Source organism: Trichosporon asahii (assembly GCF_000293215.1).
Source record: "Trichosporon asahii var. asahii CBS 2479 unplaced genomic scaffold scaffold00070, whole genome shotgun sequence".
In the NCBI taxonomy this organism is placed as follows: Eukaryota; Fungi; Basidiomycota; class Tremellomycetes; order Trichosporonales; family Trichosporonaceae; genus Trichosporon; species Trichosporon asahii.
The window spans coordinates 1881090-1906623 of NW_014040855.1; the positions used below are offsets into that span (position 1 = coordinate 1881090).

Here is a 25534-nt window from a genome sequence, read left to right on the forward strand (position 1 = left end):
AGCCGTGCGCGATTACGCTCATGGTCGCTGCGACCGATGGACACAAACAAAACAAGCGCGTGGGGCCACGTGGTAATTTGCCACAGCGGCGTTTCAAGGGCTCCCGCTCCACGTGTTTTAATGACGTGGAGGTTGTGCTCCGTTATCAGGGCCGGGGTCTGGATCACTCATGCACAGCAGGAGGAGACCAAGCGCTTCCACTGCGCCTCCGACTGCTCCCGTCGTCTCCGCCTACACTACAACCACTGTTCTCCACCTTCAATTCGGCAGCATCACACACTTCACATCCACCATCAACGCTTTCCACCCACCACTTCGCGCCGCCCCGACGTCACGGTTGGACATCATTTCCGCTGCATATAACCTGCACCGCCAGCATCCGAAGCTCTGCGCTCCCTCTTTTCAGAGTCTATTTAAACGAAAGGCCGCGTAGTTAATAGCCTTTTCGCCACCATCGAGAGGACCCCATCATGCAGCCATACCGCGCCCAAGCGGCAGACTCTCCCTTTGTGGAGAAGGAGTCCCACATCGGTCATCATTCTGCTTTGAGCCAGTCTATCATTGCTGGCAATGCAGCCCTCCGAGATTATGAGGCGAAACAAAATCAGTGGGTTTTAGCGGTTGAGTTTCTCAATGCTCCGCGACTTACCCTTCGCAGGCTGTCTACGGCTATAGACTCTACCACTCACCTCGTTGCTGATCTCAAGAACTTTAACGGCGATTCTTGGCAGATTCGTTATCCTCACTTTTCTTCTGCACCTCCGTCTTCGGGCCCCCGAGGTACGTTCTCACGTAATCCCCAATTCTTGTGTGCAAGCGCCGGGTGCTGATCGTTAGCGCGTCCCGGCATTGGACGCCGAACCATGACTTTTGTCGACGAACCCCAGGCTTCCTCCGAAGTCATTGTCACTGCGCGTCCGAACGTGCGCCAACAGCTTACCCGCTCCGTCTCGTACATCAGCTCTGGCAGCAACTTGACGGACTCGGAAGAGTCGGTCGACAGTCCCCTTACTGAGCTGTCGGAGGAGCCTTTAAGCAATGTCGCCGAACCCAATGATGATTTTTCCATCCTCAGTCTGGATCTGAATCTGGGTGCTACTAGACATGCTCAGTCGCTTATCACGCGGTTGGAACGGTCATCGATCTCAGCACTTCTAGACAATCGCCTCTCCGCGGCGTTGAGGCACCTCAGCCTGCTCCACGCCCGCGTTAACGATGCTCACTCTCGTGTCCTGGTAACCGGCGACCTCAATGCCGGCAAGTCAACTCTTGTTAACGCCCTTCTTCGTCGGGCAGAGGTTATGCCAACCGATCAGCAGCCTTTGACCACCCGATTCGTTGAGATTGCTAGCGCCGAAGAGAACGGCGGAAAGGAGGAGGTTCACATTCTTGATCAAGAAAGCTACGATGTGAACAACCCGTCGACTTATTCTGTCGCGGCCATTTCCGAGCTTGAGAGCCTTGCGACGGACCCTGACGTCGATGCTTCTGCTCCACCTCTCCGTGTTTACCTGAAGAACAGGGAGTCCGACATTCCTTCGATCCTCCACAACGGCACCGTTGATATTTCTCTCATCGACGCTCCCGGTTTGAATCGTGACTCTATCAAGACGACGGCAAACTTTGCTCGGCAGGAGGAGATCGACGTTGTGGTATTCGTTGTATCGGCCGCCAACCACTTCACCCTGTCCGCCAAGGAGTTCATATGGCAGGCGGGTCAGGAGAAAGCGCACCTTTTCATCGTAGTGAATCGTTTCGATCAAATCAAGGACAAAGAGCGTTGTCGTAAGGCGGTGATGGACCAGCTCAGGCAGCTGAGTCCTGAAACTTATGCCGATGCCGACGATCTCGTTCACTTTGTCGACTCAGCTTCCGCCGCCTTCGGTTTCAGCGAAGATGACGAAGGAGCAGAAGAGCTGGACGAGACTTTCTCCCAGCTGGAGCAGTCGCTGCGCTCTTTCGTGCTTGTGAACCGCGCAAAGTCGAAGCTGGGCCCTGCTCAGAATTACATCACGCATCTCCTCGCCGATGTTGAGCTCTTGGGGTCCGCCAACACCCTTGTCGCCGTCAAGGAGCGAGACGCAGCCCTGCAAGTTGTGGAGCGTGTCAAGCCTGAACTGGACCAAATGCGCAAGGGGAAGGACGATCTGGAAGACAGTCTCGTCAGGGAGGAGGAATCGGCAACTTCCCACGCTATCACCGCTGCCGAATCATCACTTCGACAGGCTCTCGACCGTGTAGGCCGTGGAGAGGTCCCAGGAGATGTCGAGATGCCTAGATATCCGGGCCTTCTCGGCGCATGGGACTACGCATTCGAGGTCCGTCGTGCTCTGCTGTCTTCGTTGGACAAAGCGGTTCGCGACGCCGAAGACGCTTCTCGGATGTTGACCACCAACGCTGTGAAGGAGGTCAACGTTATTGGCGACAAGCATCTTCCCATCGACGTTGAGCGATCTAAGCGCGTTTTCAATGCCAACGCAATGTTTTTCAACCATGGAAAGGCTCGCCGATCATCGGGAATGACGAATGTTGGTCTCAGTCTCGCCAACAACGCTATCCTCAAGGAGGTATCGGTGTCTGACATCTTCGACCTGCAGTACCTCTTATTCCTTGGCGATGACGTACCTGTCGACAAGAAATCATCAACGCTGAAGAGCCTTATTCCTGCGTCGGTTCCCACTGAGATGTCTGGCCTTGGAGCTGCCTCGGTAGCCATCGGCGCTTTCTCGATGGCTGGCGGGAAGACTATGGCGATTCGTACGATCTTCGAGAGTGCCATTCACCTTTCTGAGCTCGCGTCCAGTCCTGTCGTCCGCAAGTGGGCTGGCCCTGCGCTTGGCGTGCTTGTCATTGGAGCGGTTGCCTATGTTGTTTACGAGCTTCCCCGCTCCATCCCCCGTAACGTCGGCCGTCATATCCGCGCCAGCCTGCTCGCCGGCGCTGCGGACGAGGGCGAGGAGACACCTTTCCACCAGGCTGAAGCACAACGTGTTGGTCGCGAGGTCAGGAAGGTTATGCGCCTCGCAGCCTGGGACCTCCGTGAACGTTTCAGAGGCGCCCTGGAGTCTAGGACGGAGATCGTTCGTGAGAATGAAGAGGCTGCTCGCCGGGCATGTGGTGCCATTGAATGGTTTGCTCAGGTTGACTCTCGCGTCGAGGGAATTCGCAGCCAGCTCGGCCTCAAGTTCTGAGTGCGCTCGCTCCTTCTAATATACCATAATCCCCAACTCCCCTAAGTAGTTTATTCCTACCACGCTGTGTTGTTACGTATTTGCATGTAATCAGTCTCAACTTCGCTCTTGTTGCTCCTCATATTGTACATGCGACACAACTTATCCTCACCCTACTTGGTGAAGATGCTCACGACGTCCTCGTCCTGAACCAGATGGGTGAGTCCGACCTTCTGAGGTTGGGGGTTGAATTTTGACGACTTGCCCCACACCAAGGCATACTTGAAGTGTGATGCCAAGCTCCGGTGAATTCCGTGACATACTGTCTCGATTGTGGCGCCTTGACGCAAGCAGATCGGGTCCGACAAATCAGGCTGCTCTCCACGTCGCTTGGTGTACACCCTTCGATGTCAGCATTGTCGAGAGGGACAGACCTACTTCACAAGACCCAGCTCTTTCCAAATAGCCTCCAAAAGCCAGTCGAGACCCAGATCCATTTCACAGCTGATCATCACAGTCTTGCCGTCCCCTGACCGCGCCATACGGTCCACAGTCTCCATGGACACGGCATCGACCTTGTTGATCACGGTCAGGGCGGGAATGTATTTGCGCGTTCCTAGGAGTACGTCGATGAACTCATCGATAGTGACGTCCTCTCGGACCATGACGTCGCAGTTGTGGATGCGATACGACTGCAGCACTGACCGAATGGTACGCTCATCAGTCTTCGTGAGCTTAACCGTGCACGTAATGGTGATGCCTCCGGCGGCCTTCTGCTTAAAGACGATGTCGGGCGCGTGACCATTCAGCCGGATGCCGACGGCCTCCAGCTCCAACTCAAGCTGTGCCTTCTGCTCATCCGACTTCGTTGCGTCAACTGGGGATCGCGTGAGTGACCGCGCTCATTACCCCCACCTCCCGTGCCACTCACTCATGATGAGGATGAGATCCGCAGTCCTGGCCACTGAGACAACCTGGCGTCCACGACCTCGTCCTTTGGCCGCATCTTGAACGATTCCAGGTAGGTCGAGAAGCTGAATCCTTGCCCCTTCATACTCCAGGACACCAGGAATAGCCTGAAGTTAGTGACGCGCTAGGCGTTGCAGCACGAACAGTGAGGGTTGTGAATTCGTACGCGCCAACAGCGGACTCCGTCTTAGTCGCTTTGGAAAGAAGTGTGGACTTTCCAACTGAGGGGAAGCCGATCAAACACACTCGAGCATCTGCAGTAAGCGCCTGGCAACACCTCAACTTACCTCCAGATTTCATCACATCAAAGCCCTCGCCGGGCTTTCCCGACTTGCGTTCCGGTTCGAGTAATTGTGCGCGGTATTTAGCGACTGGTGGTCAGCGTTAACTCCACGGCCGAACTTACGTTTGGCCTGTATTCGGTTTTTGCATCAGTCGAGATCGTAGACGTATCAGAGCAGACGCATACCTTCAACAATCCCAAGTGATATTCAGTCGCTAAAGATCAGCCACTTGACCCCTATCACCAAGTCCAGTACATCATACCTTTGCTGTTGGGAGTCGGGGTCGCAGGTAAGCTTTGACTTTTCGTTCGCTACAAACGCAACACGCACTTCTTCTGCGCTGAGGTAGTCAGCGAAAGCTCGGGTCGGCTAGCATCGTCATAGACTCACTCCTTGACATCTCCTCTGTAATTCGTTAGCTAATCGCATAGGACGAGACAGGAGGACCGGTTCCATTACGCACTCTCGATGTCCTCGATTTTTTGCAGAATCCCCATGGTGACGGCTCTTTGTCTGTGTCGTTGCCCAAGACTGAAAGCGGTGAAAGTGGAAGAGTACTGAAAGCTTGGTCGCAAGAATATACGCACCCGCAATATGTCATCATTTGTATCAAGTCATTGTGAAACAGAGCTTCGGCGGTGATCCGTGATAAGGTTGCATATTACACGTCATCACCAACAATCCATTACAAATGACCTGCTCCGCCAGCTCGCTGAACGACATCGTCGAGTGTGACCGCATGGAAGCTGCCACTGTCGCCTTGGGCAAAGACAGCGTCCTCACCTACGTAGACGGTGACGCCGCCCTTTCCATCGATGGTCTTGCCGACTCGGAAGAGGGGTTTTCCAGTCGTTGAATGCGATTTCCCGAGGGGCACCATGAGCAGATCCTTGCTGGCGATGAAGTCCTCCGCGATGTTGCGGAAGGTTATATCATCGTGCCGGACAGCCACATGTGGTGCTGGCGTGGAAGGAGCCTTCGAGCCGCCCACCGACGACTTCGATGAACGAGAGAGGGGGCTGTATGAAGGGCGCTGCAGGTCTTGCGATCTTGACGGCCCAAGGGCAAGTGCCGCCCCCATGAGCTGCACACCAGTCTCGAACCCATGGGCAATAGCCTTGTGATGGAGAACTTCGGCAGGGAAAAGGCTCTTCCACAACTCAAACCACTGAGCTACCTCCTCGCCATTGTACCCCGGGTGTACGAGCCATAGGTAGAGGACATTTAGCCACTTGGGGAAGAACTCCAGTTCGAAGAGGCGGGTGAAGTTCGAAGGGCGGATGAGCGAATGCCAGGGCAAAACTTCGTTCACTATAGCCGACATGTCCTGATCGCGAGGATTGATCACAAGGTCCCTCAGGACAGCTCCAAGCTTGCCTAAAACGTGTTCTCCTATGATCGTATCCCATTCCCGGGCGGAGAAGATGTCGCTCCTCCAACGCGCCAATTCTTGTGGGACACCATCGGCCGGCTTCCACCGCCGTAGCAGCGACCGAATGCGACGCCTACTCTCCTCGAGGACTTCGCCATGGCGATCGCCTAGAAGGGGTAGCCACGGGAAGACAACAGAGGCCAAGGAATCTCCGCCTCTCCCTCGACCCGTCCAGGCCTCTATCGCAGACATGACCTTAGGTAGGACGAGTTGACTGAGGACGTTATCACGGATGAAGTCAGGCAGCAGAGGGTACCACGACTCCACGAGGTGAACTGCAGGCCAAGCATCACTCGCTGACCAATCGTTATTGATCGTAGATCGAACTTTCGGCAGCCAACGATGCCAAAGCAAACTTTCCCAGGCCGTCATCTGTCGATCCTCATGAATAGGAAGGGATATGCCCTCGACTGCCAAATTGAATGCCGTCCGCCAAGGCATAAGCGTCGACAGCAGCGCATCCGAGGACACGTCGAACGGCTCCCATGCGTCAAATGACGGCTTCAGGACGAGATCGATGGCCCCTACAACGACTTCGTCCAGGGAGAGGCGCGTATACTCGTCTTTGAGGTCGGTCAGCAGGCGGTTGAATGACGGCGCAAGTGGTTCCAGTGAGGAGGCGCCGGACTTTGCTACTTCGTTGCTGATGGCGTCGATCTCAGAGACCAAGACACGCACTTGAGAAAGACGTTGCAACTTCTCTGCAGAATCATCCCGCCTAGCTCGGGACCGCTCCTCCTCCCTAGTTGCCCATCGTCTTCGCTCGTTGACAGACTTGCCCTCTTTGACCAAATTCCCAACATCGCCCTTCGAGATGTCGAGAATCAGACGAAGATTGTGACGAAGCTCCGGCAGTTGACCGGTGTCAGTTGTAGGTGTCCATCCAGAGATTGAAAGTTCAGAGAGAGACTCGACAGTCTTCAATTCCCCGCCGCGGGCATCAAGAACGAGACCAACGCCTGCGCGCGTACTGTCGTCTTCCGCGATAAGTTGCTCGTACGTTTTGTGCTCGACCTTGACCTTCACTTGCTTGTGCTTCTTCCAGCCGTCGGTAGCAGACTGAAGGTTGCCTTTCGCTCTCGATTTCTTCCGTCCAGTCACCTCGACATCATCCACTATGTCGCCCTTTCGTCGAGCCTCGCGCTTGCTGTCTTCGGTGCGGATACCAGATTTGATTCCTTCACCCCGGTTGAGCATCCCGACTGCGATCGGTACAGCCCGACCATCTTCTCCAACTCCCAAGCCCTTTCCTGGTGCCCAGCCAAACTTGCGAAGCATGTTGGCACCAAACGACCCGGAGACCTTGTTCAGGTGAGCCTTGTCAGCCGTGGAAAGATCTGCCGGTTTCGCAGCAGCGGGAGTAGGCGTGGACGAGCGACTGGACTGGAAATTGGGTCTTCCTGGAAGAGACACGCTGTCACGAACCGCGGCAGCTCGTCGTCCGAACGCTGATGGGCCGTCTTCCGACTCCATTTCTCGCTCCGATGGCTCAGAGGTGCTCGGCTGCAAGCCCCCCATTCTCAACCTGGAATTGACGGATTTCATCCCCGCGAAGCCCATGCCTCTCGGTGGATCGCCATCGCCGTAATCGTTGTCGTCCTCAGGTTCTCGAACTCGTGGGGAGGGGGGGCGGGTGCTGGCCTCGGAGTCAACAGAGGAAGTCGCGCCGTCGCTGCCGATGCTTTCGTCTCCGCTCTCATGATCATCGGCTGCTGTTGCGCTCGGATCATTGGCTTCATTGATCATGGGACTGCCTATTCCAGAAGAAAGCCGAGCCGCACCTGCGTTAAAGCTGCTAACAAAGGTCGGAGCTCTGTTTAAATCAGCCAGTCTTCGGAGAAGGGGAACTCACTTGGTCCAGTCGTTACGCGAGTTACCACCTCCTCTCTGCCTGTTGCCCAAACCACTGCCGGATCGCCTGTCTAATCCGCCGTCGTCAGCTCCGAAAATTCCTTCCCAGGCTGAGTCTTTCCCGCTTCGGCCCGTGCGAGGTCGCTTGCGCTGTCGACGCTCGAACAGGCGGCGTTCAGCGCGGGAGTCTTCGTCCTCTTGCGAGTCGAAATCGCTCTCAGATCCATTGTCGCAGTCGCCTCCTGAGTCGGAACCGTCGGAAAGAATGTTCTGCTTGCGGCGAGCCATGTAATATGACGGTATCGTTAAGTGCAGCAATAGAGTGATGCCAGTTCGCGCATCGAGAGTTGAGGGTGGCGAGCTTCGAACCGGGTGATCGGGTGACGCCCTCTCCAGATAAACATGAGATAGGCCCGCGCATGAAGGATGTCACGTGATACTTCCCATCCCTGTTGTGATCTGCAGGGAGCGACGCATCTAGTGCTGCTGGAGACCGGCATAGGTCACCAGACTATCAACAACAAACTCACTCGTCTTCGCACGTAATGCTGTAGGGCCTAAGAGGCCTCAGCCGCTGTACAACTGACATCGACACGCGTCACCGGGACTGTTAGCGCTCTCAACTAGAAGCCCCCTCAATATCGAACGCCTCCACCACAGACAGCATCGCAATATTCCACATCGAACCAGCATGTTCACGACCGCCAGGACTCGCTCCAATCCTTATTTTGATTCCCCTCTGAAGGCCACTTCTCCTATGCGTCCAAAGCATGCAGTCACTCCTGTTCGACGACCCCCGAAGCGTAGAAAGCTAGGCGCCGGGCTACGCAACCGTCTCTTTGCAGATTCCGACTCTGACCAGCCTTCCGAGCGACTGTCACGGGTAGCCTCGCGTCATGGCGCAACTACCCGCACGAGATCGGGATCGCAGTCCCGTCGAACGGAGCTGTCTTTGAAGATCCCAGCTCGCGTTATGAACGCGCACAGTGATCTGAGCCCTCGTAAGAGGAAGCGAACGGATAAGACCGCTCCTTCGTCAGACGGGGACAGCTGGATCGAGACAGAAGATGAGACGCCTCAATTAATCGCCGAAGGTAGGTATCGTGTCGTTTTTGGGATACCTGACAATCCAGATGATCAAAACCTCCTCCATGTCGCCTCCGCACACACGCTACACCGTCTAAGGAAAGATGAACTTGTCCGGCTCTGGAAGGTTGCTGGCATGTGGTCCGATGAGGATGACGAGGCGGAAGGGAGGGTTCGAGAGAAGAGCAAAGTCGATCTAGTGACAGGACTCTTGGAACTGGTGAGTAGGTGACCTAGACAATCCTTGACGGCAGCGCAAGCGATATTCTGAGTCTGCTTCCACCTCTGCACCAGCGAAGCCGCCCTACCCGCCGACAACCCCGTCCATGGGAGGACCGCGTAGCCAGTCAACCTCAACACTCACGTCGCTGGGGACGACTTCCTCAGAGGGAGATCGTGGACGTCGCGACGATGGCATGGATATAGATGACACCCCTCGACCGTTACGCAGTGCCGAGTGCATCGATCGCGGCGTGGCCACGGAGCCTTTGAAGAGTGGGAAGCCGAAGGGGCGCAATGCGAAGCCACGCTTGAAACCCATGCAGCGAGCGGAGGGCCGACATGCTCGGTTTGGGGACAGTGTTCTGAGCCCGCTAGCAACGAGGCTGACTCGTCGCTCCTCGACTACAGATTCAGCGGGAGAGGGTTCCAATACCCCGCTTCGTCGCCCTCCTATTCGCAACATGATGTCCCAACCAAAGGACGCCGCAGACGGATCTCGATCGACCCCGTTAATTCGTCGGCTGCGCCCCCGTAATCGGCGGCCTTCAAAGTCTGGTGCCTCTACAGAAGTCGAAGCCGACGACGAAGACAATGGCGACCTGACGGAATACGAGGCAGCGGCGACATCTTGGCGACGAAACAACAAAGCAGCCACCCGACGCGCTCGTCATCAACGGCTTGCTAAGCGCCGTGCACTGAAAGCCTTGGAAGAGAACAACAGTGACAGCAGTTGGTTTTCTGAGGAGGAGGGCATCGCGTCCGACGGCGCCAAAGAGCCGCACACTGTCAAATCACATTCGAAGACGTCAACGAAAGCCTCAGGCAGTCAATCTTCGCATCGGTCCACCCGGCGTAATTCGGTGAAAACTAGTGTCGCTATGGATGTCGAATTGCCAACAGACGCGGCCACGACAAGCGGACGAACAACACGCTCCGGCAAGAGCTTTGGCGACATGCGTCTCGTCCAGGACGACGACTTCATGGATGAAGACGCCGAAGAAGGAGGTCAAAACGGAACGTCTCCGGTCGATCTGTCGTCTGCCACACTGTCCCACTTGACAAAGCTCCGCCGCGACGAACTGGTCAAATTGTGCGAATCCAGGAACCTCGAAGTTGGTGGGACAAAACCTCAGTTGGCAAGGGCATTGCTCGAATGGCATGAGGAACAGGCGACACTGAGTCGCGTTTCTACGGCTAGTTCCCAGAGCACTATCCGAGGTAACTCTCCTGCACCGAAGGTGGTGCCGAAGGTCGCCACCGACACTATACGGGATGGGCAGGCTACCCCAGTGCTCTTGCGCGAGCACATTCATGCTTCCGATCCGGCAACCCCTCCCAGGTCAGACGAGGACACGGAGAAGAACCCTGAGAATGATCTCAACTTGGATTTGCAGGAGCTCGGTCTGGAAGACTTCACTATCAAGTCTGAACATCTTCAGAAGCTCGAGAAGATTGGTAGCGGCGGCTTCAAGGACGTTTACGTTGGCAAACTCAAGGGGCGCAAGGTCGCTATCTCTGAGTTCCGCGATCAGTTGAGCGAAATGGACATCCGGGAGCTCAAGCTCCTGGCTGAGTTCAGTCATCCGAACATCGTGAGGTTCCGAGGAATCTGCATTCCGGAAGACTCGTCACAAGTACCCTGCATGCTTATCAGCGAGCTGTGCGAAAACGGTGACTTGTTCGACTATATTCGCAACGTACCCCCTCCCCCTCTCAAGAGAGTTTTGCGACTTATGCTCGACATAGCGCGGGGACTTGAATACCTTCATCTGCGTAAACCGGCCATAATCCATCGGGACTGCAAGTCCACCAACATCCTCATCAGCCGCAGCGGTGTGGCCAAGGTCGGCGACTTCGGTTTGGCGCGTGTCAAGCATACAACTAGGTCGATGATTCGCAGTCTCGTTGGCACTGTGAACTGGCAAGCCCCGGAGTTGTGGCATCCAAATCCCCGGTATGATTACAAGGTTGACGTCTTCTCCGCTGCACTGGTTTATTGGGAAATGCTTTCTGGTTGGGCGGGTGACAAGGTATGGTCAACAGTTGATCGGAAAGACTGACGACAGAAATATCCTTGGGAAGGTCACAACGAGCACTACATCTACGAAGCCGTCGGGCAGAAGCACAAGCGGCCCAGCTTGACAGGGCTCCGCAAGTCTTGGGGTTCTGAACCAGTCAACCTCATTGAGCGAATGTGGCACCAAGATCCGGCTGAGCGGCCAACGATGTCTGATGTTGTTGCAGACCTGGAGGCTCTTCTGGCCGAGTGTAGATAGGTCTTAGTAGAACATAGCATGGTTGCATACTAGCATAGCATCTAAGTTCGCTACATGCTTGGGCCGGCGTTAAATTTCGTAGAGGCCCGCCTGCGTTCAACCGCATTGAACAGACCGGCTGCCACGAGGGCATGAGGGCATGAGACGATGCGTTGTGACGGAGGCAAATACCACTGTTTATTAACGCGGCCCTCATCGAAGTGCAAGCTGTTGAAGTTGAAGTTGCAACACGTCACAACAGGCGACATGGGGAGGTTTACAGGAAGGCCCTTGGACTTTGTCTGGTTTGTCTTTCTCTTTGTGAGCCGATTGCTTGACGAACGTGCATCTGACGACAGACTCATATCGTAACTAGACGGTGCCTTGACTTCACTGACAGCGACAGTGGGTGACGCTGTTTGTCGATCTGCAACCTCTGTATCCTCCGGAATTGCTGAAAGGCACGCCCTTCCCCCTTATTCTGAACTGGTACATCTCGCTGACCCGCGATCCGATCCTGATCGGCGCGATCCGCGGGGGCCAGGAATGGGATTGGCTGAGGACGTTCTTCTGTTTGGAAGCAAGTTTCCAAATGCTTTCCTTCGTTGTGGGAAGCATTGGTCTGTGGAAGAGTAAGTGCACAATTCCAGGCCCTTGCTGATTTCGTGAAGATGATAAGCGCGTCTATCGTACGTTCATTCATGCACAATGCCGGAAACTGATCAAGCGATAGCTCTTCTCCTCGCCTATGGGGCATCAACCGCAACTACCCTTCTTCCCGTTCTCAATGCTGTCTTGACGGACCCATACTCGAAGCCTCCTCTGAGCACTACAGAGCTGGGTATGCTCCTCAGCAGCTACGTCCCTTTCTTGGTCATTCCCCTGGCAATGGCTGTGGATATGGGCGCACGCCTCTGCAACATTGTCAGCCGCGTCCAGGCCGCTGACGCCCGCAAGAAGACCCTATAAGCGAACAGGACTGGGCGTAGTATAATGTACATCATGTCATGAAGTCGTCAAACGAGATACGGAAAAACGTTGTCACTACTTCCGTTGCTGGCTACACTAATGCGGCACTGATGGGGCGGAACGCATTCAGAGGCGGTGGCAGTGTTTCGACCTCAACGGTCTCCGATTCTATCCATCCATCTTCTCCGACGCTGACCTTGCCGTCCGAGATCTCCACTCGCGAGACACCACCCAGAAAGTCGGTCAGTAGAATCTCTGCCGGTGGTGTCTTGCTCAGACTTGTGGAGACGCCGGCATTGGATAGGATTTGAACAGGATCGTAACTGTCGAACTGACCGGATCAGCACAAGCATTAGTGGGGCGACGTACGAAATCTTTGACAGTAGCCTTCGAGGACTTGTTGAATCCTTCCAAGTAGTTCAAAGTAAAATGCGTGTAAGAGTCGATGACAGATACCCCGATCTGATCATCGGCGTGATGAGACAGCGAGTTCTCGCCTTTGGCTGACGATCCGGTGGCAATGATGTCAGGCGAGTAGAATTGCGAAAACATGGTGTTCGCCTGACAAGTGTCGATCATGAACAGGAGTTTGTTGTAACGCCTCTTCTCGTGCATCTGCTCAACTGTGTCTGCGATGTCAAACGCAGAGAGCTCCTCGTTGTCCTGAAACTTGAGGAACTCGTCACCGCCATGGCCAGTGAGGTACAGGAACACGTTCGACGAAGCGTCGGTGAGTAGGCGCTTATTTGGCGGAACATGCTTGTCAAATCTCCCGGTGAGAACACGCAAGAAGTTCTCAACTGTGACCTCGTAGCCTCGATAGTCCACCTCCACGCTGTCGCCGTATAGATCCAGTTGGCGGTCTCGGTTGCCGAAGACGCTAGCAGGGAAAATGTTGCGAGCATCGCATGCCACATCGTCGGCCAGCATGAGAATGATGTTGGAGTCCGGTATGCCGAGCCTTTTAATGGTTCTGTACATAGCGAGAGCGTTTGCCATGTGCTTCTCGAGTCAGCGCGACAACCGCGAGAACTACCTACTCGATAATTGAACCAGTACCTGGATGCGCATACGATCACTGCCCAGTTGTTCGTATGTCGATCGCCACCGTCGGCACAGCAGAAACATGCTCCGAGTGCGAACAACAGCCCAGCTAATGTCCAGAAGCGCATGCTGAGAATCGTGGTGCTGGACGCCGTTCGATAGCTCTGCGTTGATGTGTTGACTGTAGTTGGAAGGCAATTTCCCGCACACACGATGGACGGCACCTCGATTAGCGATTAGTGCAACGTGGTGAATATGCCTCCGCCTCAGTAAGTGACTGACGCTGATAATGAAACGGACTCCATTGTTTTGTTGCATTGCATCTTTCCTTTCATCAGCATCGACTGATACTACCCCATAACTGCACGGAGCTAGAAGATCGCACGCCACAGGAGGTCTCTCCTTTCTTTTTTGTCGATACACATCCGATCAGAGAATCACCCGCCATGTCCGATATCGAGGACGAGCTGCTCGGCCTCGCCGAGAACGACCCCCACCACAGCAAGAAGCGGGGAAAGCAGAAGAGCCAAGCTTTTATGGAGGATTCCGACGATAATGAAGAGGACATGGACATGGATTTGGACTCGGATGACGATGACTCCCGTCGAGGATCAGGGAGAGCGACCGGGGATCCATACCCTTTGGAGGGCAAGTACAGGAATGAGGAGGACCGAGACTAGTGAGTGGAACAGAGTCCCAGAAGTGCTCACTGCAGTCTGGAGAGTCTGCCAGAGATTGAAAAGGAGCAAATCCTCGCCCAGCGACAAGAAGAGATCCAAAAGTACAAGGACTCCATGCAACTTGACGCCATGTGGAAGATGGCTCAGATGGAGGGGGACGACTCGGACGATGGACACGCCAAGAAACGTCGAAAGCACACGTCGGTGACTACGGAGGCATCAAGGGCTATGGCGGAGCTCAAGAACAGACGAAAGCAGAAGGATGAGAGAGCGCAGCGTCGAGCGGAACGACGTCTTAGACATCCAGGCTCGGCCTCTCCTGCCCGTCACGACGATGCGTCCTCTGAGGAGGGTGAGATTTCAATCCGCGATGATTGGCGTGCCACCTCTCCTCCCAGTCGCCCCGAGCGACGCGAAAAAGGAGAGGTCGATCTTGACGCCACGCCTGCGAACTACAAGGAGCTCGACTCCGCTCGCCTCAGCAGATATGAGCTCGTGGACCTCATGTACAAGGATGAGTTTGAAAAAGTCATCACCGGTTCGTCAAAATCGTACGCTTACTGTCCTAACATTCAGGTGCCTACGTTAGACTCATGGCGGGCGAGAAGGACGACAATGGGAGACCGAAGTATCGAGCTCACAAGATTGTCTCCGTAGATTCCTCTGGCAGTCACGGCCGGTATTCGATCGAGTATAAGGGAAAGCAGGTCACCGATACCCGCGCGCTCCTTTGTTCGTACGGAAAGGTTCAGAGGCTTTACCGAATCGCCGATGTCTCCAACAGCGAGTTTGATGAGGTGAGTCGGGGGCATCGGGTGCAGGGCATAACTAACTATGCAGTCTGAGTTCTCACGCTTCATGCTCACGTGTCAGGGCGACGGTGTTCTGCCGCCTCGACGCTCGGAGCTCAAACACAAGCATGACCAGATCCGCAAGCTTCGAGACCGGCCTATGACAGAGGACGAGATCAACCGTCAGATCCAGGCGAGGCAGCAACACAAGCCCACAGCGCATCGCACGAAGATCGTGCTGGAGGTCACGTCACTCATGAGATCCAAGGAGCTCGCGCTTCGTCGCAACGACTTTGAAGCTCTTGAACTTCTCACTCAGCAGATCAGGGATTTGGGAGCTGACCCCAACACCGGCGAGCTTGAGGAGGGGGGAGAGGAGCTCAATGAGGCGGACCTCCGGATCCAGCGGATCAACGAGAATAACCGGAGAAAGACGAAGGAGTCCATGGCGAGGGCACACGAAGCCGCTCTTGCAAAGAAGAAAGCGGAAGGTGCAGTCCTCAAGGCCAAGGCAGCCGCCATGGCCTTGGCGGACCATGTAGCCGCTGAGGCACCGCCCGTGTCTGGTCTTCGCAAGGGAGAGACGCCTCAGCAATATGTAGCTCGAACCATTACCTTGGATCTGGGCGATTTCTAATCCTCTATGAACACTTGCATGATTGCAGTCGTACCTCGTTACTACAGACAGCTCTTACTAACCTTGTTGCGCCTACTTTCCTTCACTCTCAGGCTCAGCCGGAGTCACTGGCACCGTCGATGAAGGTTTGAGACCCATGCGAGTGGAAACGTAATCCTGAGCCACGATCTCAACACTGGTCCGGATGACATCGACGAGACGCTCCTCAACCCAGTCGCTCCGCTCGTACGGGACGTCAAGCCAATCACCAGGGGCAGGTTGAGAGACAGAGGTAAATTGAATGTCGTTGACGGGATCCCTTAGGGAGACGATGAAATACAACTGTTTCGGCACATCAGAACCGCTTGACGATTTCGAAATGTGAAGGGGAGGTTGAGGAACTGGCAAAGGAGCAAGTAAGGGCTGCAGTTGAAGGAAAACCGGAATAGTCGTAACCGGGCCATCTGATAGTCAGCGATCCGCGACTTCCGCTATCTCTACCTTTCTGCTCTTGTTGCTTGTGCTGAAGGCTCTTCTCCTCTCGGCTTCGAAGGGCGTCGGTCTCCGCCTGCGCCGACGTCCACCCCGCCTCCCAGCCATCGACCGGGTTAAGCGTCCGTTCTTCCGGCAATGAACTCTCCGGGGGGGACCACACGATGACGAGTTCCCCTGATTCGGTTTGCTCAAGGATCGAGGTCCAAGCGCGGTATACGACGCCCTCGACGCCGTCGTAGCCCACCATGGTATGCGAGAACCAGAGCTCGATGGTCTCGTGAGCTGAGATAGGAGGGGCAACCGTGTTGATCAACGTCGTGAAAGTTGAGCCGGCTTGATTGAGCAAGTCGCTGCGAAGCTTTTCGAGGTCGACATTCCCGACACCTTTAACGGCTGCGCCGATACGCTCCTCAGCATCCTTCCGGAGCCTAGCTAGGTCAACACCTCCCACTTGCAGGTGATCGAGCTGGTCGCGAAGACCGGAAACACCCTCTGTCTTCACCTTGCTGTACTGCTCCTCGGCGACGCGTTGAGCCGATTGAAGGGCGGACGATGCGCTGGACCAGAGACTCGAGGCGTTGCCCCAGAACGAGCCAGAAGCCGGGGGAGCAGGAGGTGGCGGGGGGTTGGGCACATCGGGCGCAACTGATTTGGAAGTGGAGACAGACGAAGGGCCGGCAAGCTGAGGGCTTCCCGTACGAGAAGCGCTGGGTCCGCTCAGCGGGGAACGCTTCTGCTTGATTTGCGACTCGAGGAAGGCGAGAGCATCCTCTGCCTCCTTATCGGCCGCTGGTTCTCCCTCCGCCGACTCGGATTTGCGCGTACTGTCGTTTGAGGGTCGTGTAGGCTGCTGGGTGGGAGCGTCGATCTCAGGGGGGACGGGAGGAGCCTCGAGATTGTCCAGGTCATCGAGGAAGGCGAGAGCCTCCTCGGCCTTGGTTTTCTTCCCCTTGGGAGGCATCTTGTATGAATCTCGCCCGGCTGACGGTAGGAGAGAGAGTGATCAGACGTCGGGGTGTGAGGTTGATTGTCTGGGAATGGAGTTGACTAGGACGGAGCGGCCGATAGAGTCGAGGGAGAGAGGATGCAATCTCACTGCTGATGGCAGCGACCAGCTGTCATGCGGGCCCTGGTGACGTTGAGTTGACCAGCATGCCACACACCAGGGTGTATGATAGGATCGCGGTGGGTATCGCGAGCCTATGACTGCTACCTCGCGCCTTGCCCTAGGAAGGGGGACTGCAGGATCAGTGTAGTACATTGGGTGAGGCTGGGCAACGTGAACTGGGTTTAGGTTCCGCTGCATCTACATAGAATTGATTGATCCCCAGAGTCCTATCATATCTCGAGCCGTCCCATTTCCCCATGGCGCATGACGGTTGCGCGCTGCACCATGCACCAAGGTCCCAAATCGCTCAGATGCCCCAGACGTCCTTCACGCGCAGTGGGCACGTGCTCCGTGCAGATGTAGACCCGCTCTGCGACAGACGAGTCTGCTGATTCTGCTCAAAGAGCACATACGGCATGGACATGCCAGTCAGCAACCCTCAATCCATTGTATGCAATCGGATACTTTGCATGCCCAGTAACAGAATGCCCACCATACCCAGGGGTCTGCGGCCTGAGGGGCGATGAATAATTGGTGCAGTTTGAGGTGCACCCAGATCAGCGATGCATCAGCTGTGATGGGATATTGGGAATGCGAGCCAATCCGTTAACGTGCTTCAGACGACCCACACGAAGCACTCAAGCAGTCAGTATACCAATAATTTGACCGGCTCGACTTTTGTTAATCGACCCTTACGGCTGCAATAGGAACGAATACAACGGCAACAATCAGTCGCCCTCACAGCTCAGCCCCCCAGGCCTCCTGGCCGAGCGGAGGCAACACACCTGCTCCTGGCAGTGTGACGACACGCTCCCTCCAATTCTCTTCTCCACTGCACTCGGACTGAGCATCATCCCTCTCCTCTTCTATCCATCCACATACATCGTCCCTATTCCTCCTCAAAGTCGATCAACCCCACCCGTTGACAGAACCCGTCTCACACCAGTCCGCTCTCGGTCCGGCTGTTTTCCTTGATACTATTTCCTTGTATCTAGTCGTCATCGTCAACTCTCACCGTATCGACCCGACTGTCTCCCCTTCTCCCCTCGTCGAGCTTGGATACTCTTTCCTGCCAACCGTCACCGCGCATTCTTCCGCAACCTTTTCGTCCGCTTATCAACACCTATCTGTTGTCGGTGGTCGCTCAACGATCACTCCTCCATCAGTTAGCTATTTGTTCAATCCGTCGGTCGACGACTGACCTGGCCAGATTTGCCGGGCATGGATACTGAAGCGACCCCGCAAAGCCAATGGCGTTTTGCCCAATGTTTTGGTGACAAAGGCGAAGTCGAAGACATCACGGAAGGTGCGTGCTCCTATACCTAGTCAAATCCGGGGCCCATACTGATGCACAATAACAGCTGATATCATCTCCACGGTTGAATTCGATCACACTGGAGACTACCTTGCAACGGGTGATAAAGGTGGACGCGTCGTTCTTTTTGAGCGCAATGAGCAGGTAAGGAGCTAACCTAGTCATGTCAACCCATGCCGCCGTAGACACTGCTGACGCTGTGAAGAAAAAAGGATGCGAGTACAAATTTTACACCGAGGTATGCTATCGCTGTTTATTGTTTAGAAGTGCAAGTCGCTGACCCTCTCTGTAGTTCCAGTCACACGAGCCAGAGTTTGACTACCTCAAGTCTCTTGAGATAGAAGAAAAGATCAATCGCATTCGATGGTGTAAGCGCCAGAACGCGGCGCACTTCCTTCTTAGCACCAACGGTAAGCAGCGTTTCCGTGTGGGCCAATTCCCCATCGGTGCTGTCTAAAGGAGACGAGACTGACGCTTTCTAGACAAGACCATCAAGCTGTGGAAGGTCTTCGACAAGCAGATCAAGGTCGTTGCCGAGAACAACCATACGGAGTACGGAGGTGGCGCGCCCGGCTCTCAGGCTCTGCTTCGTCTGCCCCGCATGACGACTCATGACTCCATTACAGCTGCTGTCCCGCGCAAGGTCTACGCCAATGCTCACGCCTATCACATCAACTCCATCTCAGTGAACTCGGACGGCGAGACCTACATTTCTGCCGACGACCTGCGCATTAACCTGTGGAACCTCAACATCAGCGATCAGAGCTTCAGTGAGGGACTGACTTCCGTCAGGAGAAGACTGGCTGACCAATCCAGATATCGTTGATATCAAGCCTGTCAATATGGAAGAGTTGACTGAAGTGATTACGGCTGCCGAGTTCCACCCCATCAACTGTAACCATTTCATGTACTCGAGCTCGAAGGGTACAATCAAGCTTGCCGACATGCGAGAATCTGCCCTGTGTGATCAGCACGCGAAACGTGAGTGTTCTGAGACGGATTCCGTGAATTCTGTCGTACTGACGTTGCAGTGTTCGAGGAGGAGGAGGACCCTTCTCAAAAGTCCTTCTTCTCAGAGATCATTTCATCCATCTCCGATGTCAAGTTCTCGCGTGATGGCCGCTATATTCTATCGCGAGATTACCTTACGCTCAAGATCTGGGACATGAACATGGAGAACAAGCCCGTGAAAACTATCAACATTCATGACCACCTGCGCCAGAAGCTTTGCGACCTGTACGAGAATGATTGCATCTTCGACAAGTTTGAATGCACGTTCAGCGGCGACGGAAGGTAAGTGTTCCCCAAAGGTTGCCCCCTGACAGCTCGCAGTCAAGTCATGACGGGCTCATACCATAACTACTTCCGGATCTATGATGTCAACAGCGACAACGACGTTGTTCTGCAGGCCGACAAGTCTGCATTCAAGGCGAAGAAGATCGGCGGGGCTCGAGGAAAGGTTCCAGGCAAGAAAGAGGGGCTGCAGACGGAGGGCATTGACTTCGCTAAGAAGATTGTGAGTCTGAAGTGCAGTGGGATAATTACTGACCTGGCAGCTTCACGGCAGCTGGCACCCACGGGAGAACACGATTGCCATCGCAGCGACGAACAATCTGTGAGTCAGTCGTCAAGCACTGCTAATATTAGATTCCTGTACTCGACTCTCTCATAATTAGCATGCCCCGCCACCCCCTATCCTGCATCCCCGTCACAAACATGGGACGAGCCTAGATGACTCCCATCGCATTTCCCGCATTCTGAACGCCTGGCTTTCCTACTTCTTCGAATCGCCGTTTTTTTGTCCGACAACTATTCCCATAACCCCCAACTACCATCCTTCTTTTTACCATTGAAACTACAGATCGGTAATCCCTAACTTCACCCACCAAAGGCGAGTATGACAAGCCTTTCGGTCGATTTTATAATCGATCCCCATTTGTCGTTTCACACACAACCATCCGCAATCACCATCAAAGCAACCCGCCTATCATCCAAACCAGCTTGGTTCCTATTTACACTAGATTTCGACATTGGTCCCTGAGGATATAAGAGCATCCTCGGGCGTCATGGCGTAGAGGGAGGCTGCAGAGGACATTGCAACCCTCCACCCCTCTGGCGTGTAGAGAAAAAAGAGCAGATAAAGAAGAGATGAAAAGCAGTGTAGAAGATCACACAAGGACTCAGAACGCTGACTGAAGCTCCCCGTGGCATGCCGCGAACCCCACTTCCTTCGCGCTGTGTGTAAAGGTTGAGCATCCGTCAGCCGTAGTCCTCTATCAGTTACCCGTTATCAGTCCGGGTATCGGTATCAGTTCCCACGAGGAGCATTGCGTCAGAACTCGAATTGTCTCTGGATGGGATTTGGTCCCGCTCGATAGACCCATAATTGTGTAAACAATGCAGACCGGCACGTGACTCCGCTGACGAGCACCTGCATTTGTCAATAACCTACAATAACCTACGCTCACCTCCGTCGACTTCGACGTCAACTTGTGCATCTGTCCGATCAACTCGCCCTGCTGTCCGAGGGCTACATCTATCACTCCGCAACCTACGGGGTGCGCGTGTGTTGACACGGCTGAAGGAAAGAGAACGACACCAATTCATCCGACATCGCCCTGGTATTTCCAGACAGCGCCCCTCGACCTACAACGATGCGGAGAAACGACCAAGACATGATGGGCTCGCCGACGACACCACCGAAGATCAAGAATCATCAGTCTATTGAAGTTCAATGGGATGAGGAGGAGAATTCTGTCGAGATCCCCGACTTCCACTTTGATTGGGGATTGAGGAGGAATCAACAGAAAGAGAAGCCCCACGAGGTGTTCACAACGCCTCCAATCAATGACAGGGCCCTTCTCTTGCAACAGAGTGCAAACTCAAGCCTGGAATCTTCGGTTGGAAGTAGCAGGGGCTTTCCCCGATCCGAAATAAGCGCTCGTTCTGCAGCGAATTCGCTTCCAACGCCTCCCGATGAGTTACGAACGGCCCTCGGGCGACGAACTGTGCTTGAAGAGGAAGAGACGTCGTTGGGTTTACGATCGCGGGGTTCTCGCGTTGTCTCCGAACCTCTGCTAGCTGGAAGTGCTTCAGGACATCCGGTGTGTTTGCATCGTGACCTTACATGTTGCTGACCTCAGCCTGTCGATCGGCTTGAAACTGGACATGAGGGCAGGATAAAACCCGCCATCAACTACACGACCCCAGGACTCGCGCAAAGGACTATGGGAGCTTCCCTCGCTTCCGAATCACGACTTTCTCGCTTTGGTGGACCCGCCCGACGAGTTGTTTCGGCACCAGATGAGGATGAACAGGAAGAGGAGGGCCCGGTACCTAATGCGCCGATGAGCCCCATGTCTGGTAAGATACGCGCATTGGATTAGCTGACATTAGATGCACAAGATGAGCATCCTCTCCCTTGCGCCCATGCTCCAGCTTCAGATAGACAACAATCAGCATTGGCGCACCCCCATACCGTCGACCACGACCCCGCAACGATATCGGCCCCTCCTCCTCTTGCTCCGCCATCACCACCTCTGTCTAAATCCACGCGCGCCTCCCCTCCTCCTCTTACAGACACTGGGAGGGACAACTGGCTTTCCTCTCACCCCAAAGCAGCAGACACTGCGAAACGGAAAGTGGACGATCCGGAACCATGGCCCCATCCCCAGCTCCCATCCGTGGCCAACCGGCCTGCACCAGAGGTGCGACCACTGCGAGCATCCCGGCCGGCGCCTGCCGTATCCTCTGTTCATATCCAAGAACATGTGCCTGCGCCACCCCCACAAAATCACTCTCCGCAACTCGCGCAGCAAAGCTGGGGTCATTCTCATCAGGAACAGGCCGCGAAAACCCAACCGCCGGCGCCTCCGCAGGCCGTCCCGAAGCGATCGTTTCTCGTGAGTACGAGACTGCAAATTGAGATCTGATGACCAGGTCAATGGTGCACCCTACGAACGTCTAGGATTGCTCGGCAAAGGAGGATCTTCCAAGGTGTACTCGGTTCTCTGTCCCACAAAACGCATTATCTACGCCCTCAAGCGAGTAGCGTTGGACCGAGCCGATCCCGAAACGTACCAGAGCTACACAAACGAAATTGAGCTGCTGAGAAGGCTGCGAGGGCACGACCGCATCATTCAGCTGATCGATCACCAAATCACGTTTTCTCAGAACAACCGACCAAAAATGCTGATGATGGTGATGGAGTGTGGCGAGATCGACTTTGCGGCTCTGTTGGAAGAACAGCGAGGAAAACCGCTCAACATGAACTTCGTCGGCATGTATTGGGAGCAGATGTTGGAGGCGGTCCAGGCAGTGCACGCCGAGAACGTGGTTCATACCGACCTCAAGCCTGCGAACTTTGTCCTTGTGAAGGGTCGACTGAAGATCATCGACTTCGGCATCGCCAAAGCAATTGCAAATGACACGGTCAACATTCAGCGTGATCAGCAGATCGGCACTGTGAACTACATGTCTCCGGAGGCAATCCAGCGCATGAACAACCAAAAGGTTCTGAAGCTGTCGTACCCGTCGGACGTATGGTCTCTCGGCTGCATCCTGTACCAGATGATATACGGGACGCCGCCGTTCCATTACGTTCCCGGAGGTCCGTTGGCCAAAATGAATGCCATCGCCGATCGGTCGCACCGCATCGAATACCCGTCTACGAGCTCGCCGCGCGCAAGCAGTGCCCAGTCGCCACCCCATTCCCCCGTCACTGTCCCACCATCGGCCATTGCGGCGATGCGCAGCTGTCTCGAGTACGACAAGGAGCGGCGCATGACGATTCCGCAACTGCTCCGCGACGAGTTTCTGTCGCCCATCAGACGAGGTGCGTACAACCTCTAATCACGCGTACTACTAGCCGCTGACATTGCAGAGATGCCCCCAGAAGCGACCTCGATCACGAAAGAGCAGATGTTGGTGCTTGTGAACTATGTGCTGAGCTCGCGCACGAAGCAGCCTCCGGAGCCTAGTCACGAGATTGCTAATGGTTTGTTCACCCAGCTCGAGGAGCAGAACGCCCTATCCCAGTCATAGCCATATCCCCCGCCTCACCATAGTCAGAGCGAGACCGATAGAGACGCAGTGTATTACATCATTTTTGCATGTCATGAAATCGAACAATGTCCAAATGTGGTCGTTCACAGACGACCATATACTACAATGCGGGCTGGGTATCTCTCGCTCACAGCCCATCCCAGTGAGCAATGAGTGGCACTACCATCGTCCATGGGTCTCGCTCGTCACTGCTGGGAGTGGCGAGTCGGGCTGCCGCCTTCGGGGCTGAGGTAGGGTAGGCGCTCCGAACTTGCGCTCAGACCGCTCAAGTACGGGAGGCGTTCCGGACGCTCCGGGCTCGGGCTCGGGAGGGGAGAGATGTACCCGTGAACGCTGGCCGTGAGGCCCTGCACATCTGGTGCGTACTGGGGCTCGACGTTCTGGACCTGGGGGGCATCGCGTATGATCTGGTCGACGGACAGAGCGTCAAAGTACTCCTCCATCTCGTGGGACTCGGAAGGGAGGGGCGAGAACGTCTGCTTGGGTGACGGGTTGGGACTGAGCGCCGAGAATGGGAACTGCATGGCCCCAGACGGAGTCTGGATCATGGGCGAGATGGGCGTGGCCGGTCCAGCGCGGGGGTCAAGCGATGTCGAGCGTGCAGGGGCCTGCGCCAGCATGGCGGGAATCGCGGGACCGGAAACTGCGAGACCAACGGCCGGCGAGGCCGGTCCAGACGAAGCATGCCCGGTAGAGCTGGCAGGACCGGCAGGAGTAGCAGGACCGGCATCGTCTGCAACCTGACCAAAGCTGGGTGGCTGCGCCGGCGCAGCCGGTGGTATAGCCGGAGGACTCGCGCCGACCATCGGGTTAACTCGCGATGGAGGGGCGACCGCACGGACGGGGGTCGCAATCGAGGAGGGGCCCGGTGAGATCATGTGGGCCGCGTGCACAGGGCCGGAAGGTGACATGGGCGGGTAGCTGGGCACGGGTGTCGCTGAAGAAAACGCGTGCAGTGAGGAAGAGCTGGTTGAACCGGGAAGGGGAACGCCGGGGCCAAGGGGCGAGGTCGAGCGGCGCTGATTCTGGTACGTCGGCGACATTGATCGCTGCGCCCTGGCCGTGTTGATGTGAAGCGGGGGGTTCTTGATCGGTTGCCGGCCGGGAGAGCCGGCAGAGCCCATAGCCTGCATGCCGGCCTGCGACAGAGACTGCTGGCCCGGCAACTGGTCGAGGCGCGAGTAGGATGACGATCGGGGCGGCGGGGCACTGATCACCGTCGAGGCGGGTGACACGAACTGCTTGGGTCCTTCGAACGACGAGAGTGCAGGAGGCTGGCGGGGAGGCACAAATTGGTCAGGTCGAGTACGCTCGGAGCCGCTGTAGTCCTCCACAATCGAGTAATGCGCATGGTCCGAGTGGCTGCTGGAGGAAGACGGCTGAGACGGTGGTTGCGAGGAGGGCTGCGATCCAGGAGGAGACAAGTAGCTCTTGTGATCGAGCCGGACCATGGGTTGCAGCGACGCACGGGCCGAGGATTCGTCCTTTTCCTTGGCGAGCTTCTCGCGCGTGTAGTTGATGCCCCAGATAGCGGCGATCGTGATTAGAATCAACGCGCCTTATGTCAGCCACCGCCAGCCTGCCTACCTGCCACTCGACTGTTCTGAGACTCACACACCGCCAATCCGACGCCAACCGTGATCTTGTCGCTCTCCGTCATTGACGGGCACACATTACCGTTTGCATCGTAAGTCGTGGGGAACTGCGATCGTCAGCACGGATTGTCTGCGGTGATGGACGATAGGAGGAAGACAGGACGACGTCATGCGAGGTCCGCCAAAACAAACACAAAAGACTCACTTGTTCTCCTGACGAATGCGGCGCACAGATGGCTCTTCGCAGCAACTTCATCGCGGCCTACTGTTGTCCTCCTCGGCGGCGCGTGAATCGTCCGTGGTCAGTGAGTTGTGAAGCGATGTCAAGAACCAAAACGTATGCCATGTCTAATCTCGTATCTCGCTCGCGATACACGCCATGCACAAGTGTGCGAAAGCTTTCGCGGCCAAGGCCAAGATGTGCAGACGTCTGGCCAAGCCCTTGCAAGCCTCAGCCTCAACATTTAGCGCCCATGTTTACTCATTGAGAGCAGCACCAGTAGACTGCGAGCTGGTGAATGCAGGGTCCGGCCTTCTGAATTCAGACCATGGCTAGAGGCGCCTGGCGTTAGGGGATCAGCATTACGG

The 25534-nt window shown here is 55.5% G+C and overlaps 11 protein-coding genes across 11 annotated transcripts; 6 read left to right on the top strand and 5 right to left on the bottom strand.

Moving 5' to 3' along the window:
• Positions 1-470: 470 nt before the first annotated feature.
• On the top strand, positions 471-3191 carry A1Q1_04468 (uncharacterized protein; the record flags this gene model as incomplete). The annotated part of the gene is made up of 3 exons (XM_014322834.1): positions 471-607; positions 659-780; positions 838-3191. 3 exons carry the CDS (start codon positions 471-473, stop codon positions 3189-3191), a joined length of 2613 nt encoding a protein of 870 aa, XP_014178309.1.
• Positions 3192-3604: 413 nt separating this feature from the next.
• On the bottom strand, positions 3605-4920 carry A1Q1_04469 (GTP-binding protein; the record flags this gene model as incomplete). Its single annotated transcript, XM_014322835.1, has 6 exons — positions 3605-4047; positions 4102-4246; positions 4284-4360; positions 4427-4510; positions 4814-4828; positions 4887-4920. The coding sequence occupies 6 exons, from the start codon at positions 4918-4920 to the stop codon at positions 3605-3607; spliced, it is 798 nt and encodes a 265-aa protein (XP_014178310.1).
• A 188-nt stretch (positions 4921-5108) lies between these two features.
• On the bottom strand, positions 5109-7994 carry A1Q1_04470 (uncharacterized protein; the record flags this gene model as incomplete). The annotated part of the gene is made up of 2 exons (XM_014322836.1): positions 5109-7650; positions 7708-7994. 2 exons carry the CDS (start codon positions 7992-7994, stop codon positions 5109-5111), a joined length of 2829 nt encoding a protein of 942 aa, XP_014178311.1.
• Positions 7995-8397: 403 nt separating this feature from the next.
• On the top strand, positions 8398-11074 carry A1Q1_04471 (general RNA polymerase II transcription factor; the record flags this gene model as incomplete). The annotated part of the gene is made up of 2 exons (XM_014322837.1): positions 8398-9012; positions 9053-11074. The coding sequence occupies 2 exons, from the start codon at positions 8398-8400 to the stop codon at positions 11072-11074; spliced, it is 2637 nt and encodes an 878-aa protein (XP_014178312.1).
• A 903-nt stretch (positions 11075-11977) lies between these two features.
• On the top strand, positions 11978-12238 carry A1Q1_04472 (uncharacterized protein; the record flags this gene model as incomplete). Its single annotated transcript, XM_014322838.1, has 1 exon — positions 11978-12238. One exon carries the CDS (start codon positions 11978-11980, stop codon positions 12236-12238), a length of 261 nt encoding a protein of 86 aa, XP_014178313.1.
• A 91-nt stretch (positions 12239-12329) lies between these two features.
• On the bottom strand, positions 12330-13219 carry A1Q1_04473 (GPI-anchor transamidase; the record flags this gene model as incomplete). Its single annotated transcript, XM_014322839.1, has 2 exons — positions 12330-12569; positions 12620-13219. The coding sequence occupies 2 exons, from the start codon at positions 13217-13219 to the stop codon at positions 12330-12332; spliced, it is 840 nt and encodes a 279-aa protein (XP_014178314.1).
• A 509-nt stretch (positions 13220-13728) lies between these two features.
• A1Q1_04474 (rtf1 protein) lies at positions 13729-15390 on the top strand (the record flags this gene model as incomplete). Its single annotated transcript, XM_014322840.1, has 4 exons — positions 13729-13961; positions 14007-14500; positions 14620-14759; positions 14803-15390. The coding sequence occupies 4 exons, from the start codon at positions 13729-13731 to the stop codon at positions 15388-15390; spliced, it is 1455 nt and encodes a 484-aa protein (XP_014178315.1).
• A 72-nt stretch (positions 15391-15462) lies between these two features.
• A1Q1_04475 (uncharacterized protein) lies at positions 15463-16825 on the bottom strand (the record flags this gene model as incomplete). Its single annotated transcript, XM_014322841.1, has 2 exons — positions 15463-15833; positions 15871-16825. The coding sequence occupies 2 exons, from the start codon at positions 16823-16825 to the stop codon at positions 15463-15465; spliced, it is 1326 nt and encodes a 441-aa protein (XP_014178316.1).
• A 1368-nt stretch (positions 16826-18193) lies between these two features.
• On the top strand, positions 18194-20018 carry A1Q1_04476 (protein phosphatase 2A regulatory B subunit; the record flags this gene model as incomplete). Its single annotated transcript, XM_014322842.1, has 10 exons — positions 18194-18278; positions 18334-18431; positions 18493-18525; positions 18580-18697; positions 18770-19057; positions 19104-19268; positions 19319-19580; positions 19674-19803; positions 19844-19902; positions 19964-20018. 10 exons carry the CDS (start codon positions 18194-18196, stop codon positions 20016-20018), a joined length of 1293 nt encoding a protein of 430 aa, XP_014178317.1.
• A 923-nt stretch (positions 20019-20941) lies between these two features.
• A1Q1_04477 (uncharacterized protein) lies at positions 20942-23330 on the top strand (the record flags this gene model as incomplete). Its single annotated transcript, XM_014322843.1, has 5 exons — positions 20942-21391; positions 21461-21650; positions 21693-22189; positions 22227-23121; positions 23170-23330. 5 exons carry the CDS (start codon positions 20942-20944, stop codon positions 23328-23330), a joined length of 2193 nt encoding a protein of 730 aa, XP_014178318.1.
• Positions 23331-23536: 206 nt separating this feature from the next.
• Positions 23537-24802, bottom strand: A1Q1_04478 (uncharacterized protein; the record flags this gene model as incomplete). Its single annotated transcript, XM_014322844.1, has 1 exon — positions 23537-24802. One exon carries the CDS (start codon positions 24800-24802, stop codon positions 23537-23539), a length of 1266 nt encoding a protein of 421 aa, XP_014178319.1.
• Positions 24803-25534: the final 732 nt, after the last annotated feature.